At 39.2% G+C, this 20,408-nt stretch overlaps 1 protein-coding gene across 1 annotated transcript in view; it reads right to left on the bottom strand.

Annotated features, from left to right (window-relative positions):
- Positions 1-20,408, bottom strand: part of Ryr2 (ryanodine receptor 2) — a 548,210-nt gene that overhangs the window by 333,302 nt on the left and 194,500 nt on the right. The window contains exon 4 of the mRNA XM_051194750.1: positions 9,566-9,586. Coding sequence (XP_051050707.1) covers positions 9,566-9,586 — 21 coding nt within the window. The remainder of the gene's footprint in view (positions 1-9,565; positions 9,587-20,408) is intronic.

Raw genomic sequence — 20,408 nt, 5'->3', positions numbered from 1 at the left:
GGTCCCCTGGAGAAGGGGAAAGGTACAAGTACTTCTGAGCAAATTTGGAGCATGGAGCAAGGTGAGAGGGAGTTAGGAGGAAGAAAAGAGGAGACGAGGAGAGGAGATGAGGTTGTGAGGGAGCAGGAAATCTGAGTCAGGGGAAAAAATACTGGAGAGCAAGAAAACAGATACCATAATAGAGGGAGCCATTATAGGTCTAAAGAGAAATCTGGCACTGGGGAAATGTCCAGAGATCTACAAAGATGACCCTACTAAGAATCTAAGCAATAGTGGAGAGGCTTCCTTAAATACCCTCCCCGATAATGAGATTGATGACTACCTTATTATGCCATTCTAGAGCCTTCATCCAGTAGCTGATGGAAGCAGAGACACCCACAGCTAAACACTGAGGTGAACTCCTGGAATCCAGTTTCAGAGAGGAAGGAGTGATAAGCAAAATGTCAAGACCAGACTGGAGAAATCCACAGAAACAGCTGACCTGATTGAACAAGGGGGAGCTCATAAACCCCAGTTTGATAGTTGGGAAACCAGCATAGGACTGACCCAGCCCCCTTGAATGTGGGTGTTATTTAGAAGGACTGGGCACTCTGGTTGTGAATCAGTATTTATTCCCAGTATATGAAAGACTTTGGGAGCCCATTCCACATAGAGGGATATTCTCTCAGCCTAAATACATAGGGCCTAGGCCAAATGATATGACAGACTTTGAAGATCCCCCCATGTAAGGCCTTACCCACCCTGAGGAGCAGAAAGGGAATGGGATGGGGAGGGATAGGGTAGACAGGGAAGGAGAGGGAACTGGGATTGACATTTAAAACAAGCTTGTTTCAAATTTAAGTAAAATAAAAAATAAAAAAGAACTACAAAAATGTATGCTCAATCTTGTTCCCAGTACAAAGAAGAAATAGTCACTCAAGGACCAACTTGACCATTGTGAGGGTTTGTAGCTCAGCCTTGCTGTCTTTAATTGATATTCAGTTTAGTAATGTGAAACAGTGTGATGGCTATCCTTGGTTGTCAACTTACTACATCTGGAACTAAACCCCCAAAATGGAGGACACATCTGTGGGGGAGTTTTGCTTAATTTGAAGTAAGAAAATCTACTTCTAATCTAGATCCTTGAGGTGAGGTGAAATGTCTTTGATTCAGACCTTTTGAGCTGGGAAAAGAGGCACTTTTAATCCAGCTCTTTAACCCATTTATAACCTAGACCAGGCCTTCTACTGGAAGCCTGAAAAAGGAAAAGGAAGCAGAAAGCTTTTGCTCTTGGCCTTCTCCTAGCCTTGCTAGCCAGTCCATTCCTTCATTTGCATTAGAATCTATTTATTTGGGAATCCAGCATATACTGAAGACCAGCTGAGGCTTCTAGCCTCACATACTGAGCAACTACTAGATTCTTTTCACAACCAGCCATTGTTGGATTAGCTGGACCACAGCCTCTAAGACATTCTAATAAATCCATTTTGCATATTATATGCAGAGAAAGACTCATTCTATAAGTTCTGTTACTCTAGAGAACCTGACAAATACAGATATTTTTTTTTAATTAATAACTCTGGGTCAGCAAGATGTCTCTACAAGTAAGGGTGTCTGCCACCAACCAAGCCTAACTGTTACAGAAAAGAATAGATTCTGTGTCTAAGTGGGAGCATGCCCTTCTCTCCTTCCTTAAGAGTTAATTCTGTTGAGCAAGAAGCTACCCAAGGGGCTGGAAAGGTGAGTTCTCCTTCAGATAATGCACTTTCCTTCCTAGATCTCTACCCCCAGTGCAGCACCTCCCAGCCCCCACTATGCTACCCTGGGACTACCTACCTTTCCAAGTCCTGAAAAGTGTAACTATTCCTTTTTCCTCTCTTCTTTTTCTTTCTGATGCTGGACAGAGCCCAAGTGTGCTTTCCCTGGCACTTGAGCTTCCTTGCTCTCTAAAATCCCCCTCACTTCCATGGGCTGACCTGCACACCAGTTTCTCTCCAACAATAGGGCTTTTTTTTTTTTTTTTTTTTTTTTTTTTTTTTCCCTTCTGTCTCCATTCCTCAATTCTGGGGCCTGCCCTTGAGGACTCTTTTAAACTCTGACAAATTATCCCTGAACTTCTGCTTGTTCTCCTTCTTAATACTTTTCATTAGTGAGACTAAGATTCCCCTGGAGAGAATCTGATTTGCTTGGTATCATTGGTGACCCCACTTGAATTCCCCAAAATTTTCAGTCACACTTCTTTCCAGACCCTTAATTTCTTCATTAGCAGAGAAAAAGAACCCATTTCTATACCCTTAAGAGGAAAGCAGCATTATACCAACTCAGACCCCCTGAACGTGGGTCTCAGTTAGAAGGCCTGGGCAGTCTAAGAGACTTCTGACAGTGGATGTATCCCCTGGTACACAAAAAGACTTTGGGAGCGCATTCCCCATGGAGGGATACTCCCTTAGCCTAGAGGCAGTAAGGAGGGCCTAGACCTTACTCTGAATGACTTGACAGATTTTGATGATCCCTCCTGGAAGGCATCACCCTCCATGTGCAGTGGGGGGGGGAGGGGGAAGGGTGAGATGGGAGGGGAGTTGGGGGACATGGGAGGGAGAGAGGGAAGTGGGATTGACTTGTAAACTAGAAAAATAATAAAAATAAATAAATAAATAAATATTTTAAAAGAGGAAAGCATAATATAAAATTAAGTTTGATTCCTGGAACTTATATGGTAAAGGAGAGAACCAGTTTCCACCACCAATTAACTTCTACTCATGCACTGTGGTGCACACACCCCACAACACAACACACACACACACACACACAATGAATGAATGAATTCTTTTTAATTTAGTTCTTCTGTCTAAGAATCTCTCTTACAATCTTTAAGTACATCTTCATTGGAAGATACCCTCAAAAAAGTGTCTAGACAGAGAATTGGCAGCCTATCAAAGACCTGAATGCAGGACTCTAAGGGAACAGGTTCGGAAGCAGGTCTACCATGGGCTTTACATTAAGAAACTAAAACACCCTGATCTACACAGAAGATGCTCATTCAAAGTCAGTCCTTTGTGATATCCTCTCTCTCCATGTGCTAAGATGCAAGGATTTCCCACAATGTTCCATCTGCCACCTTTCCTCTCTCCCTTATGAGTGAAGCAGCTTCACTATGTTGAGAAAAATAAATTCCTTCATCATAAAAGATTTGGGTGCATTAGTAGGTGTAATTAAGGATGCTCACAATATGTTTTAGAGGATAAACATAGTCTAACATGAATAATCTCAAACTCAAAGCTTACCCCTTATATACTATAGAATAACATGTAGATGTATCATTTGTGAGGAATTTCAATTACTACGAACATATTCTGTATGCATGCTTAACTTTCTAAGACTTCCCTACTGAAAATATCTAATACTGCATGGTGAATGTAGGTCTAGAGAGTATCAGAACAGAGATCAGCCTTCAATCCACAAAGAGCAGTTACACACAGGACACCTCCCACAGTCACACTCCTTTGTCACTCATGTTGCCATCATTCTGTATCACTTACTGACATGTGGTTGAGCACACTTGTGTGGATATGCTTAAAAGGATTACAGCATATTTTAGAGCAGATGTGTGTCAACGGTTGTCTCTTCCAATCTATCAATAACTCTGTACAGACATTATTTAAATGACCTGCTTTTCTAGTTCTGCTTTGGAAGGAAAATAAATGGTGCTGATAAGCTACAGTTAAGACCTGGCACTCTATCTTAGTGATGTGTGTGTGCATTACAGAGTTTAGGAATGCCTGAAATATGAAGCCAGTAGCTACCTGGTGGTTTCTTCATTTTCCAGCTTGTCTCAAAAAAGAAATTTCTTGATACAAAATACTACAGTGACTCTTAGAGCAGACATATGGGTCAAAATGACTGAAGATTTATGAAGCCTGACCTATATACTAAGATTGCCGCCAACAAACCAATAATCATCTACCTCAAGAGAGAGAATGCTTTATACATTTTGAGTATGAATGAACCCTGATTATGCTTTTTCACATTCCCCTATATGAAAACTGGGTGTGCAATGCATTGTTTTGTGAAGTTAGGAAACATTTTAAATTATTTTTTATCTTAATAGCTATAGCAACATTATGAATTTTTAAAAATTAAGTGTAAGAGGTCACTTGATCTACAAATAATATATCATCTGTGACAATTTCAGTGTGTTTCTTTCTCTCCTTACCTCCTCCCACAAACTGAAATCCCAGGCCTTCTTGTTGAAAACTAACACCAAGGTTAAGGAAAGGTCAGGGCAGGATGGGGTAGGTGAAAATAATAGTTAAATATTCAGAAATAGTATTTTCTTTTAAGTGTGAAGAGTTACATTTTATAATGTAATGTATTTGTGTTTAAACAAATACAAAGATGCTCCAAAGAGACATTAGTGAAAGATAAAACTAAGTTGAAGAAGAGAAAGGGGAAGAAAATGATGAAGGAAGGAAGGATAAGAAGAGAATCAAGGAGTGACAGAGGCAGAGAACAAGGAAAAAGAGGAGGAAGAAGAAAAAGATAGAGTAAAAAGGTGAAGAAAAGAGACAAGGACAAGAGGAAGACAGGGATAAAAGAGAGGAGAAGAGAGGAAAAGGAAGAGGAAGAGAGGAAAGACAGAAGAGGGTGGAGAAAGAGAGAAGGGAGAAAGGGGAATAGAGAATAAGGAAGAGGAGGAAGTGGGGAAAAGAGGGAGAGAAAGAAAAGAAGGAGGGAAGGAGAAATGAAGACAGGGTCAGAGGGAAGGATGGAGGGAAACAAGGGGAAAGAAGAGGAGAAAGGGAAGAAGGAAGAAAGAAAAATAGAGAGGGAAGAAAGAAGAGATGAAGGGGAAAGATAGGAGGAATAGAAGGAGGAAGGGAAAGGAGGAGGGAGGGAAAGACAGAGGAATGGAGGAAGAAAGGGATTAGGAAGAAGGAGGGAAAGGAAGGAGAGAAGCATACAGAACAGATCAGAGAGAGTGAAGGGGAGGAATAGACTGAAGAGAGAGGAAGGGAAGGAAGTCAAAGAATAGAGGAGAAGGGAGGAGAGAGGAATAAGGACAGAAGGAAGAAAGGAAGAGCTAGGGAGGGGAGTTTAAATTTTGAAGCTATCCAGATTTATGGTATAAGAAAATCCAGGGGCACCATTTTAATTTCCTATAGTGTGTGTGTGTGTGTGTGTGTGTGTGTGTGTGTGTGTGTGTGTGTATTATCTGTGTATATTACTGATTACTGTGTATTTGCTTAAGTTTTGTGAGGTTCCTAAGATAAGTATCTGGCTTGCTGAATGCATGCTACATAAGCCAGTGAAATGGATGTGAAGATGAGGCATCCATATCAGAAAGGAGCAATGGTGCACATCACACTGTTGAACACCATTTAACCCAGTGCCAAAGGATCAGGAGGTGAGTCCACCCACTTCCATCAGCTGACTGCATAGTCAGCAGACTGTCAGCAAGCAATAGGACAAGAATATGGCTTCCTTCAGAGAGGGGCTATTAGGCTGGGAGTCTTGCCCTCAGCACAAGCCTTGTGAAAGTCATCTCTGCCCCTGCGAGATGGAAGCAAGCAGACTAGTGACTCCTAAGCCCAAAGGCTTAGGATACATATAGCTCTTATGGAGCAGCATTTGGGGACGGGACTGGATTGCCCACAGACTACTTGGGCAGCCTGGGGAGATCTAGCCTAGAACTGTCTTGGAGATACCAAGTGAAGGTGAATACACAGACCACACAGAGTAGATGCAAGAGGTCGCAGCAGGAGAATCATAGGTCAGGAATATCTATGATGGAAGCTCCCTGAAGATATCCAACAAGGCCCTGATAAATGAAATGATTCGGGAATCAGAAGCCTTCCAGCCCACCTTGGGCTCTTCTCATCCCATCACACATGGAAAAGACACTGATCAGGAGCCTGAAGAATTGGCAGGGCATAGCAGAAGCTGCTTCCCATACTCATTACCTCAGGGATATGGCCACAGTGGCTTGAGCTCCCTAACTAAGCAACACTTCAGAGACCCAGAGGTTTGGCTCAATAAGGCATCATGATGACTGCCATGATGAGACTGGTATGATGGAAGTGATCATGACACACTTTATCTGTGAAGAGGAGTAAGGCTATTATAGTTGGACACCAGGGACATAGAAAAATGTACCCACAGAGCAATGGGAGCAGATCCTAGGTGATATGTAACAATTTTCTCCAAGATAAAAACATCCCATCTTTCAGAGAAGCTTATTAAAAGGCAGAATTTTCTAAGGTGAGTTAAAACATTCCATCTTTCAGAGAGGCTCCTTAAAACTCAGGAAGTAAACAACTCACAGCCTTCAGGAACTTCCTGAAACTGACCAGATTCCCTCCTTCCCAAAACTTATTTATGCAGTAAGGCCTGCAGAAACTCATTCTCATATTATCTGAGCTGCCTGGGAGAGACTCACCCTAGCCTGCAGACCTGCCTACATGCTATGCAGTGCCCTCTGGTGTGGGGTTTGACTAAGAATGGCCCTCATAGGTCCATAGGAATTGGCACAATTAGGAGCTGTGGCCTTATTGCAGTAGGTGTGGCATTTTTGGAGGAAGTGTGTCACGTGGGCAGGCTTTGAGGTCTCAGAAGCTCAAACCAGGCCTATTCGCTCACAGTTCACTTCCTGCTGTCTATGGATCCATATACAGAACTCTAAGCTACCTCTCCAGCACTATGTCCCCTGCATGCTGACATGACTCCCACCACAATGATAAACCTCTAAAACTGTACGCTATCTCCAATTAAATGTTTTCCTTTATAAGAGTTGTTATGGTCATGGTGTCTCTTCACAGCAATAGAAACACTGAGACTGAAGGGACCAGAGCCTCACACAGCCCCTGCTTTAGCAGCCATAACAGGCTACAGAAAAGACCCAGCAAGACAAAGGTCTCTGTGCTTATTTTCTGGCCATCTGACCTTGCAGGAGCTGCCCTAGTCACTAAGTCAGATATCCTTCACTTGGCAAGGAACCAACCAAAAGTTAGCTGGAGGTGCTCTGGGTGTGCTTTATGGTGCTTTATGGTAAAGGTGGTGTAACAGTGATGTACAGAGCACAACAACAGCCTTAGGAGGGCCTATAGGCCATAACAAGCAGTTGACCAATCCACCTTGGGACATGTTGCCCAAGCCCAGAAGTGCACCAATCCTGAGACTGTTGCTTACCCCTAGACATTACACTTTCACACACCAATAAATTCTCTTCCTCGGGGTCCCTTCTCACTTCACCCACTGTGATAAATGGACTAAGGGCCCAAGTTAAGGCACTTACTCCTTAATAATAAACAACTCTTTGCTTTTGCATTGGAATGGGTCTCTTAGTGATTTGGGGGTTCTGAATTTGGGCACAACAAGATATCTGGGTTTCCAGCTTTTGTAATCTTGTCACCCATGCAGGAGTGGGGTCTTTTGATGATAAATCTGTCTTTGAGTTACTTCTACTCCTCTAAGTAATCCAATCCAGCTCACTAGCTCATCAAGTCGACCTTTGATCGTGTCCTCTCTTTAGTCTGCCGTCAGTTCTCTACCTGGGATGAACAGACATTTGCCCACTTCTCCCCAAGAACAGTGTCACACAACACCAAACATTTAAGTTATTCCCAACTGCCCTTCCAGAATATGTTTGTCACAGTAGAATTTCAAAGTTCAAATGGCCAATGAGTGAGATTTGAATTATACAGAAAGAGGTCAAAGAGAGTGTTCATCAGTCTGAACTACACTGACCCCACAGACACACCTTGTTACATGGTTTCTAAAGGAGTGCACATCTCAGCAAGACTATCTTTAACTCCCCAGAGAACAGTAACATTTGGGAAGAAGAGCCTACCAGACTGGCCAGTGGCCAACAAAGCCTGTGATGTTCAGTTCAGTAGTGTTTCCATAACCTCCTTACAACTAACAAGCCATTTCTAACATAAAATTCACATCAAAAACCCAAATTTAAAATGAGAACTCATTATGAAAAGGTGGAGGCACATGAGCTGGTGAGGCAGATTGAAAGCAAACAAGCACACAGATTGATTGCAAATGCTTTCAAATCATAGAGAATGGGTGGTTTTATTTACTTTCATGTCTCTCAATACATTTTCCATAGTTGATTTTCAAAAGAATTAAGTGGCTTGAAGGGATATTGAAGAAAGTGCCAGTCTGGATGCAGCACAGAAATGCTTCAGGGTACAGATACACACAGAAACAAGTGTTTCAAATGCTTGTGTCAAAGGGGTAGGGCTTAAACATGGAGTTACCATAGCCAGGCTTAGAAAAATAAGAGCCCATAACCCATCAAGCTAAAAGTCTGACCATGGACTATAATTTTAACTCTTGCCACAGAAGAAGGTGTACAATTTCAAATTAATAAAATAAAATAAAATAGCCGGACAAGACAGAAGTAGTTTAAGATATGGGGGATTTAATGTTTCCTTGGACTATAATATGGAAGTTCTCAAAGACGAGTATGGATGTCATCATCTTGGAAACAGTAAGTCTCATCAATAGGACTTGCTTGGATATAAAGGGCTGAAAGACGATCAAAGGAAGAAAGAAATGCAAATGTCTACGTGGACATGTAGTTGTTTGGAGATCACATTGGCACTGGGGAGGTGAGGAACCCCAAACACTGTATTAAAAGCAGCCGATCCCAAGACAATGATGGCAAGACCTGGGTCCCAAGACATAGATGAAGAGAACCAGGCCCAAATAAAAATAGAAGACAATGGTAAAAATGAAATAACAATTCCAGTCTGTCTCAGGAGACTCTTCCTGTGAAGCAAAATACAAGTTAAAGCAAAATCTAAGAAGAACTGTCATTGCTTTGTATGTCAGGGACAAGGTGAGTGGGGATATAAACGTTGCTGTGAATGGCCTCCATTCAAAGCTTGGATTAGTAGCAGAAGGGCATGGATACTTCGATAGATTAATCTAAATTGACCCCCCCCAACCCCTGCTTCTTCTTTTCTTCCCTCACACCCACGCCCTATTCCTGTCTCTCTTTTCATTCCTCATCATCCTTCACAAATGAAGAAACAGCACCAATGCCACTGCACCATGACACAAGTTGCTAATAGTGGACCTCAGACTGCCTCCAGACACCTGTAACCAGCCTTTCTATGTGGCTAAGCCATTTTCTTTTCACCCTCACTTTTCAAGACTTTATGAATACAGGAAAAGCCTTGCATTTTTCTCTATAACACATGGAATGATATTGAGATTGCACTGCCATATTTTTGAGATAGAATATTCACTTTTGTTCAACTAAACATATTGAATACTAGTAATAAACCCCTTCCTGTGTCCAGAGACACATCAACATTTGTATAATCAAACCAATTACATAAAACAATCTGGTTGGGAGTGGAGAGTCCTTTGGTGGAGCCTGCTGTAGGTGGCAATAACTCAGAGACACAAAAGGTTCTAACTGGTGACCTGTAAAGTATAATCATTATAGCCGAGCAGTTAGTTCAAACACTAAAAGAAGCTGTGCTAGGAAGCAAAATTAAAAAGCTCAGAGGTAGCAGCGAGCATGCGCTTTTCAATCACAAGCCCTTTGTAAATGCAGGGAAACACATACCCATTTTTCCACATCAACCTGCTGTGGAAAGAAAAAGCCGGAAAAAAAATTAAAAACAAAAACTCAAAACAATGTTTCCGATGATTATCTAAGTCAACTGAAATATGACCTCTGACCCAAAATCTACTTCCCATTTTAAAGAATATACAATAGTGTTCATCCCATTAAACCAAGGCGATCTCAGTTAGTAAATCAACCCCATAGATATTCTTCTAAAAATGAAGCAGGTCCAGAAGACACTCAAAGGGTGGTTTGAGCTGGGATAGAATTCTCAAGCACAATCTGCCCTCTTCGTATTAAGAGCTCTGGCCCTCAAGCTCCACTTAATTGTAAAGGATAATAACAATCTGGAGAGACAATACTTCATAGTAATTGCCCTTACAACATTAAAAGCAAAACTTTCTCTTACCTCATTCTTTTGATCATTACATACAGTTCCACAATAAAAAGCATACTTTTGTCAAATTATTCTGATACAACACTCAGATTAATTTAAATTGTTTTTATTAGTAAAATGAAAGGTACTCTAATCACAGTGTGACTCTTATAAAAATAAATGACGTATTATACTCAGAGTATAAAAAGAATAAAAACAAAAATCACATGTCAACAAGAGTGCCTTTTAGAATGTTCTTGGATTCCATTATGGAGGTGCACACTCAATTCTAAAAGTAAATCTCCCCTACTCACCCCTAGACTGGAATGCATGATTTATGTACCGTGAGAATTGATGTTTACTTCATACTGTTCATGAATAAATTAATTCAGTTTTTTCCTTAGAAAATGTCATTAATCAGATTTAAAAATATCTAAAGCTGATTAAGGGGAAATCCAGGCTATGGCTAAGTATTTCCATGTCTTGTAAGCAACATTTGTTAAATGTTATAAAATAATTTTAAAACTGAATATGGATGCCTTAATCCCAGTACTCAGGAGGCAGAGGCAGGCCAATTTTGGTGAGTTCTAGGCCAGTTTGGTCAACATAGTGAATTCTGGGCCAGCAGAGCTACATAGTGAGATCTTGTCTCTAAATAAATCAGTAAATAAATAAAGAGAAATACCAATCTATATACAGCCCTATGAAATTCCAAAGATTTTTTTTTAGAACAGAGCATCCTGCTGGATGGGCTTAGACACCGGCAATACCTGCTCTAAGGCAGCCCACTCCCTTACACTTTAAAACACACTCTTTCACTACTAAAGAAGGAAACTCCTCACTGAACTGAATGGGAAGGCCTGGTACTCACTGCATATGCTTGCTACTACAAAACTTCCAAGTGTTCATTTTAAACATTAGACAATTTAAAAGGTGAATCGGTTGCTTTAGCACTAGAGAAAATGGGGGAGAGGAAAAAAACACATGTAACATAAAAGTGGAAAAGGGTTCCTAGGGACAGAAGGGCACACATGGGGTGGGGATGGGAAAGGGAGGGAAAAACAATAAGGAGATTTTTTGTTTGAAAACTGTCATAACAAAACCCAATTCTTTGTAAGGTAACAATGGGGAAAAAATGTGGTTCAGTTGTCCTGCTCCCAAATGGACAAATCTTATATTTGTATTCTTATAAGAAAAAAATACATTAAACAATTATTTCTTTTACCATATTTATCAGAAAATTTTTAAATGGTATATTTCAATAATACAATTATCAAAATATATGATACCATCATGTTCACATTTAATGCTAGACATTCACACATCATACAGGCTTGTACACACGATAAACACTGTAGGATTTTATCAAAAGACAGACTTGGGAATTGAGCTATAGTTAACATTATCAGCTACAGGTGTTTTAATGACTACACAGTAGTGGAAACTGGTAAGAACATGAACTCCCCTCTCTCCAAATAACCAGAGAGGCTTAGCGACAGCATGTATAAGGCAATGAATGGTCAACTAGACACACAAGACAAAGACCACAGGGCTGTAACTACACATAACAGGCAGAGTGATTTCATGACACGGCTCTTGTCAAAGTCATCATGAGCCATGATGTAATTCCATGATGTAATTTTTGTAATTCCTGCAAATGGTGAGGAGAAAAAACAATTTTCGTGAGGCTAATCAAAAAAATTTATACACACGAAAGAAAACTCGTCAAAAACTCGATGTTTTAGAATCTAAGCAATTGCCAAATTTATAAAAACAAGAGAAAAATGAACATTTTTCTAAAATCATACTATATGACTTTTTAAAGACAAGATACTGTGTATCTCAGGCCTAAACTCCCTATGTGGCTGAAGATGATCTGGAATTTCTAATGCTCCTTTCCTAATCCTAATTTCTAATCCCCCATTTCCACAAACTGGAACTGCAGCCCCTTCAAGCTGGGTTTATGCATGGGTGGAGTCAAATTCAGGGCTTTGTGCACACACACAGACAAATGACAAGCATTCTCCTAACTGAGCTCTGATGATGTAGAAGTTTAAAGAAATATATATATTTTTCATGCTAGAGAACATATTATAATAATTGTAGCAGATTATACTAAATGTTTTATCATAGGAACACTAATAAAAAGAGCAACCTCATTTTTTAAAAAATAAAACAAAAAATTCTCTTAATAGAAATAGTCATTTAATGTCAGCTTGATTTAGCAGAGGACAAACAGTCCAATACAAAAATAACTCACTCTGAAATGATGTCATTAAATGAAAAGTAGGTAACTTATATACCATTCATGTTTTAATTACAAGTTAATACACAAGAGTGCAGAAATTCCATACCCTTAGACTGTTTGTTGCTGTTGCTTCTTGGAATTGTTCCCACCATTTTGTTCGATGGTGTTGTGTAGTTATTCCTCCTATTCAAACATCCCCTTGTTGAGAGAAGAATAAGGTTCTAAAAATTCAGAACCCTAGTGACGTTTAAAAAACTCAGAAAGCTAGTGACTTTTACAAAACTCAGAAAGCTAGTGACGTTTACAAAACTCAGAAAGTCACTGGACTGACAGACCTGCTCCCAAAAAAAGTGTAAAAGGTTTCTGGGAAGAGGTGAGTCTCAGGGGGAGTGGCCTGAAATGGGGCCCATCTTCCACACCCTGTGACCAATTTCCAGATGTACAGTACAGTAAGTTACTATGACAGTTGTGGTCTCACACCGATGGTTGATTGACAAGGTTTTCCTTATCACTGTGCCTAGCTTGACTTACTAAATGTGTAAGCTCTATCATCAAACTCATAAATTTATAAATGCTGATTTTATCTTAGAAATTGGCTGTGTCCTCATAACAAAATGTCCATCTTCACTTCCATACTTATTTCTGCCCTATTCCTTTTCAGACAGTAACTTTACTACTCCAGCTATACATACACACACATTGTGAGACTACTGCCTTTATTTTTTCCTATAATTTAATGTGATCAACAACACATAACTGTTAATCAAGCAACAGAAAAAAAAAAAAAAAAAAAAAAAAACAAGACTGGGACCTCCTGCATGTTCAGCCTCCTTAGCCCTATTTATGGATTTTATCCAGAATATTCTATTTTACTTACATTTAGCTTTATTAGTGCAATATATTTATCATTGTACTTGTATTCCATAGGTCTCCTGGTCTTTCTAGATTGTTATGAAATGTAACTTACAGGGTTAAGGTTATAGCTCAACTCAGTGACAAGGGCCTACCTAGTATGTGCAGTCCTCAGCTTGACCCATGACCCCTTCCCAGCAACTATACCCCCTAAAGAAGGGAAGAGAAAATAGTGAAGGAGAGGGAGGGGAGAGGAGGAGATGGGAGGGAGGAAAGAAGAGAGGAGAAAGGAGGGGATTGTGAGGAAGGAAAGAAATTGAAACAACTTTTACTTCAAGATTTTGCCTATTAAAGCACACAATTAACAATTTTTATACCGTATTTAGAGAGCAGAAAAAGGCATCACCATAGTCTAAATTCAGAACAGATTTAATCCTATTATGTTCTTATTTCTTTTCTTTTTATTCGTCTTTATGTTAATCAAATATTTTGCTTTCATTTCCCCTGAAGGCGGCTGAGTATACCAGTCTTTTCCATTATGAAGATTACTTAGGCATTGATGGTTTTTAACACTCTAGTACAAATTTGTAACTTCAGCATGTTTCAGAAAGAGCTGTTTTATATCTTCCCATTCATTTTTTTTTGTTATTTTATTTTGCATTTTAACCACAGGAATTCATTTACTATTTTTATTTGTGTGTATATATGTGTTCATGTATGAGTTTATTGCACCACATGCATGCAGATGCCAGTATCAGATCCCCTTTGCGTGCTGCTACACCAGCGCTGGGAACTGAACCCAGGTCCTCTGCAAGAGCAGTCACTGCTCTTAACCACTAAGCTGTCTCTCAAGCCCCCATAGCACATATATTTAAAACTCCAAGTTTCTGAAAGTGTTAAGCAACCCCAATGTACTTCTTTTGTTCTGGAATTCTGGCTCCAAATCCCTAGCTACCTTAAGTTTCCATTGTCTCTGAAACATTTCTTATGTACTTAATACCTCTTCATAGAGTTAATGAATTCTAAATCAGCCATTTTTAAATATTTCTACTTTTGAGACATTTAAAGTTTTTGTTCCAAGAGTTACAATACTGGTCAACTACTCTCTGGAAACAAAATTACTTATTTTTATTCCTCTCCAAATGATTCATGCAGTGCCTGACTCAAATGAGAAACAATGTAAAACAAGCATTGTGGGTTTGTAAGTTTCTTTCCCTGATACCTAATTTGCATTAAGTGACCAAACTGCCAATCCACACAGAACTAAAAGAAATCCACAGTTATATTGGAACTTTAGAACTTAATGCAGTTCAACAGTGAGTTTGTTCCCTTACAGGAAAGATACTAATTCTTACTGTGAATCTGTTGAGGAAGGCACAATAGCTTTCTGACATGCTTCCCTTAACTATAGCTTTCTGACATTCTTCCCTTAACTACTGGACACAACAGTCACCAAGGAACCTTTCGGTTCTTCTTTTATACTAATCTTTAAAAAAAATATTTATGTGTGGGTCTATGCTTGTGGGTTCAGATGCCCAGCAAGGTCAAAGATGGGAGTCATGTCTCCTGGAGCTGTTGTCACAGATAGTTGTATATACATGGTAATAGATACTGGGAACTGGGTCCTCTGGAAGCCCAGGACCACACTCCTAAGGGCTAAGCCATACCCCCACCCACTTCTTTCTCATATTAGTACATGTTTTTTGTTTAAAAGGATATATTTACTCTTATGTGTATGGATATTTTGTCTGTACATATATGTGATTGAAACCCACACACAGCAGAAGTGGGGGATGGATTCCCAGAAACTGGAATTACAGATAGTCTTTAGTTCCCATGTGGGCGTTAGGCACCAAACCTAGATTCTCTACAAGAGCAGCTAGCACTCTTAACTACTGAGTCATCTCTAGTCCCTTAATACATATTTTCAAAGGTCAGACTAGAGATTCTTTGGATTTCAAACTGAAGTCTCTGAAGTGTTTCCAGGAACAGGCCAAGTAATTTCAAAACAGAAAATGCAAAGCAGTAAATGAGGACACATAGACACAGCCTTCCTATTAAAGAGATTATAAATGCTAAAGCCATATCTGCCTATGAGGATAATGGCAGCGGTGTGTATTTTTAAACTGCATGAGACTGCAAAACTCTTTCTACTGTTATTTTGAGGGTAAAATTTACCATAAATTTAATTAAGCAAATGAGGCCACAAAAGCAAGTCCAGTAACTTACTGAATTATATAATTAGCCCAACTTTTCTCTTTACACAGCTTTGTACTAAATGACCCACATGCTTTCATCTTGTCAGATCTATCAGTCATGACTCCAATCACCTCTGAAGTCCTGGACCCTCACATGTGACCTAATTCAGCAAAAAGTACTCAGGATATTTATTCAGCAACTTATTTCTTCCCCCCCCCTCTTAAAACTAAACCAGATTAAGATTCCCTCAACTATTCCTCATACAGAAGCAGGGTTGTACCTTTATTGTTACTTAAATGATTCCTGAATTTGTCCCAATTTAGAAAAATATGCACACATCAAGCTCAAAATTACCAACAGTTCCTCTCACAAAGCAGAAAGTATGGCTAAGTGGTTCGTCATAAGCTTTCATGTTAGCAAATTCGAGTATGTATTCCTATGTTAATAACAGGCAACTGGATGCTGGGTAGGCAGTTCATCAGAATTACTAAGCCAAATTAAATGCCATGAGGAATCTCGTTTAAGACCATTTAAAAAAGAACAGGAACAATACATGGAGGGAAAACTGCCAACACTTAGGCCAGACCTCATTGAATGTGGACTCATTGTCATTGGAGGACAATAGTAGACACACTCACGTGGTTTAAGGCTCAACTGTGAGTCTCAAACCTAGAACCTGTGTATAAGTTTAATGTGTTTAAAAAGAAATGGTAACAACACAAGTAGAAGAAGCATCAGCCATAGATAATGATGGGCCTATTACTTAACTATCAGGGGAAAAATCCTAGACGCTAATCTTAAAGAAACTCCAGGTACACGGTGAACATTTCTAGACTTTATGAAAAAGCACATTCTTAAAACCTAGCTCTATAGACTATGAAGAAATGGTGTTCAGAGGTAAATAGTGTACCTTCTTGTTCATTTGCTAGGAAATAGCTACATGTGAAAAACTCTTTTATATTGTAAGCACATAAAAAAATCTAAGAAAAATATCCAAATAGAATGATTCTAATCAAATTAAATAACCTATACATTAAGAATTCATAATCTAAAACAGTCTATAACTCTGCCACTGTGATTAAATTACACACTGATTAAATTGACCTCCTTATTGAGTTTGATGCTGGAGTCTGTGAACCATGTCAGTCAAATGCAGACTTATGCAGGCTTTGCTCCTAAATAGAAAAAAGAATATATATATATATATGATGAACATTTCAACCACAGACTTCCACATTCTATACATGACAACAAAACAGGTGAGGTTCAGAAAATGTGTGCAGCTGGAGGCCCTTTAGGAAATTATAATCCCATTTATTTTTAATTACAATTTCAGTTCTGTGTATAAAGGGAAGAAATATGTTCACATACACAGGCTTTAGACAAAACAGTGAATGATACATGCATTAGGAAAATTTCAAAACTATTGGCATCTTGTGCTCTTCTCTGAAGTGGTAATCTTTCGTTTTACTTAAGAGGGATGCTCCAGAACAGATGTAAACAGAACCCAGTCCTCAGTAGACATCTGAGAATAGCAATTTCTCATACGAAGTGGTAGTGACATCATGCAGCCTGCAATATGGATCCTCTAAGCATTTTGTAATATGAGGGTGGACTGGAGGGTGTCATACTGAGTATTAGGAGCTTCCCCTGTGCATTCTGAAACACAAATAAAAACACGGGATGACTGTGATAGCTACTGTCAATTGTCAGCTTGGCCAGATCTGGAATCACCTAGGAAACAGGTCCCCAAGATCAACTATAAAGAATTATATAGATCAGCATTTGGCCATGAATGGGGTTGGGTAGTTATTTTGACTTGGCTAAACTGAGGTGGGAAGACTCACCCACTGCATGCATCACCATTCCATGGCTTAAATCCTGGACTGAATAAGAATGGGAGTTGAACGCTAGCATCCATCATTCTTTACTTCCTAATTGTGGATATCACATGACCACCCACCTTCTTTCCAGCCACCATGCCTTCTCTGCCATGATGGACTGTACCTTAGACTGAGACCTGCCCTACCTTAGGGTGTTTCTGTCTTATGTTTTTTACATGGTAGTGAGACATTTAACTAACACGGCTGCTAACAACTACCTCTACTCCAGCTCACAGAGACTAATAAAATATGATAATCAATATTTGAAGCTACCACATTTCAGTGGTGGACATCTGTTTTCAGAGAGAGGAAACTACAGGTAAAATCTGTGAATAATTGTTGTGTTGAATGAAACGATGGGTAATGATTCAGATGTTTTTATATTTAGTTCAGTTTATAGTTGTATTCCCCTGGGGTGATGGGTATATAGACAAAGTTATTCAGTGCTATTCAACAGAGAAATCATAGAAACTATGAGAACATATCCAGAGTACTCCCCTGTGATGGGCTTGTCCCATGTTTATCACAGTATTTAAGCCTCACAGCTCCCTGAAGGAAATACTATTGTTTTGTTTCACAGCATAAAAAAGGAGAGCACAGAGTAGAGAGAGTACTCAATGGCCTTCTTACCTCACCAGGGTTTGGACTCCAGGAGTGTGCTGTTCAGTCTCAGTACTTGGCCACTACAAGACTAACAAAATAGCACCAGACTTCGTGAATTTCACCTTTTGTTCTTGCACAGGTACAAGATAATTTTTTGTCTGAACTCAGTGCCTCAAGGCTCAGTACATATACTCATAAAAACTCATTTATAGTGCTTTGATGTTTGAAAAATGTAGTTTTTAAAACTCACATACCGGTGAATTTAGCTAGTAGTCTTTTGATGTACTTTTGAGGATTCTCAGAGTACACGACTCAAAGAGAAGGAATTTTATGAGAATATAGACAAGAATGCTAATACTTCACATTCTACAACTCTCATTTTTCACATACACACAAAAAGAGCCAACTTACATCTGCTAGCTCTATGAACAATTAACTCACTGGGGTATCCCTGTCTTTTTCATTAGAAGACAAAGCATTATTTAGAAGCAAACATTATTTTTATAGTTTCATATCAAATATCAAACTATTTTAGTAAATGCACAAGTGTATATACAGTGTACTTTATCCATTGCTGTTAATATATCCATGGCTGATCACTTGGGGTTGAATAACCTATGTGGGAGCTGGTCCCTAAAGAAAATAAATTATCCTTTTATCAGCAGCCATAGATCACCTGTAAGTCTTCATCTAGGGGTGGGACATTATTGACTACCCCCTGCCCTCTTGTCATGTCAACTGGTACTTGGTCTTATTCAAGCATATGGTTAGGATTTCATGGGTGCAATTGTCTTGTCATATGTTAGAGACACTTTCCAGCAGCAGATATACAGGGTCTCCAACCCTTATTTCTGTAATTTTCTCTTACATCTAAGGCTCAGGGCAAACATACAGTCTTCAATAGTCTAAATAGCAGTCAAATAATCACAAACCAACATCAAAAGGGATAAGGTCTACAGTCTTCCAGAAACTATCATACAAAAAGACAAAAAGGATAGGAAATGTAAAACATTTCTTTTTTCAAATACATGCTCCTAAATAGGACATACAAGTAGTATATTGTACTTATGGCACTCAACAAATGAAAAGCCTTTGCAATAAACAATAAATACTTTAGAAAGAAGCTTCAATATATCTCCTAAACAAGTTCTTTGCATTATCCTGCATCACTTTTCACTTGGCAGGTATGACTATGGAAGCAGAATACTTAGATTCAATTATGTGTTTAGAAATAAAATCATATAAAGAGAAGTATATGTCAAATATTTTTGGTAAATGTACTAAGATAAAACCAACATAAGAGCAAAAGTTAAACAAAGTGTTAAACTTTTTGAAATTAGGAGAGCAAGTGTTGTCACTGTGCTTTGACACAATGACATCATCATTAACCTGTTCAACTCTGTATGGCAGACCTAGTTGGAATGTCAGTGTAGAAAGTGGATGTAAGTTTAACCAAGATTCCAGAAAAAAAAAAGTTGGAGAAAAGGTAGACAGAAATAATGAGTTCCAGGACAATCAGGTGAATTACTCCTGTATGAGAACTAAGTAAAGGGTATATATAGCCACCTGTTTAGTTGGAGACAGGATATCACATTGTAGCCCAGGCTTTCTTGAAATTCACTATGTAGCCCTAGGTTAGGCTCAAACTCAAGGTAATCCTTCTGCCTCAGCCTCCTGAATGCTAGGATTATAGGTGTGAGCCACCACACCTGCCTTAAAAGCCACTTTAAAGGGAGAGGGAATAGTAGAACATAGGTAACATTAAGAGAAAATAATGAACAACAAGAAGAGATGTTTAAGAGGGATGACATGTTATGACAAAGGAGAATATAACAGAAAGGGACAAGTAATATTAAGCACGTTTGAAAAAGCCAAATGGAAGCATATGAATTTATAAAGACATATTGGCAGTTATGTTATAAAAAGCATGTATCATTTTTCTTATTATGGTTTCTATAACTTTTGTAAAACATTATGACTATGGTAGTATGAATTAGAATGGCTTCCATTGGCTCATATATTCTGTTTGGTCCCCAATTGGTGGAACTGTCTGGAAAGAAAGTGGAGGTATTGCTGTGTTGAAGGTGTGTCACTGAGGGTGAATTTGGAGTTTCAAATGGCCATGCTTTGCTATGCCTCCTGATTATGAATCAGACATGTGACCTCAGCTGCTGCTAGTCTAGAGCCATGTCTTCCTGCTATGATGGATAAGGACTTACTCTCTGAAACTTTAAGTTCCAATAAAATCTTTCTTCTATAAAGAGAAAAGCCACTTTAAGAAGGTGATAACTCCTCTATATCCAACATCATTTGGTCATTACTCAGATTTGGTGACGAAGACTTCCATTACCACTGAAGAGAAGACAGAGCTAAGTAATGACAGTGATGGCACTCTCAAACCTCTCCTCTGAATGCTGTGCTAGAGAAATACCAACAAATAGCCCTGAGGAAGAAGTAACCCACCCTTGTGGGTTCCAAGGCAGACAAGAACTGAGATCCACAGAAAATCCAGGATTCACAGGAGGAAGAGAAGGAAAGAGGTGTACATATTGGGGAATCGGGGGGGGGGGAAACTGTAACCTGTAACAAAGATGCGGTGGACACAGGTGCATCCTCCTGCAGCCTCACTGTGGTCTTTCCACCCTCAGCATCTTCAGGTATCTGCTCTTGGCCCTTTACTGT

Source organism: Phodopus roborovskii, unplaced genomic scaffold (genome assembly GCF_943737965.1).
Source record: "Phodopus roborovskii unplaced genomic scaffold, PHOROB, whole genome shotgun sequence".
Taxonomy (NCBI): Eukaryota; Metazoa; Chordata; class Mammalia; order Rodentia; family Cricetidae; genus Phodopus; species Phodopus roborovskii.
The sequence above is the reverse complement of the archived record's forward strand: the minus strand, read 5'-3'. Positions and strand labels throughout refer to the sequence as shown.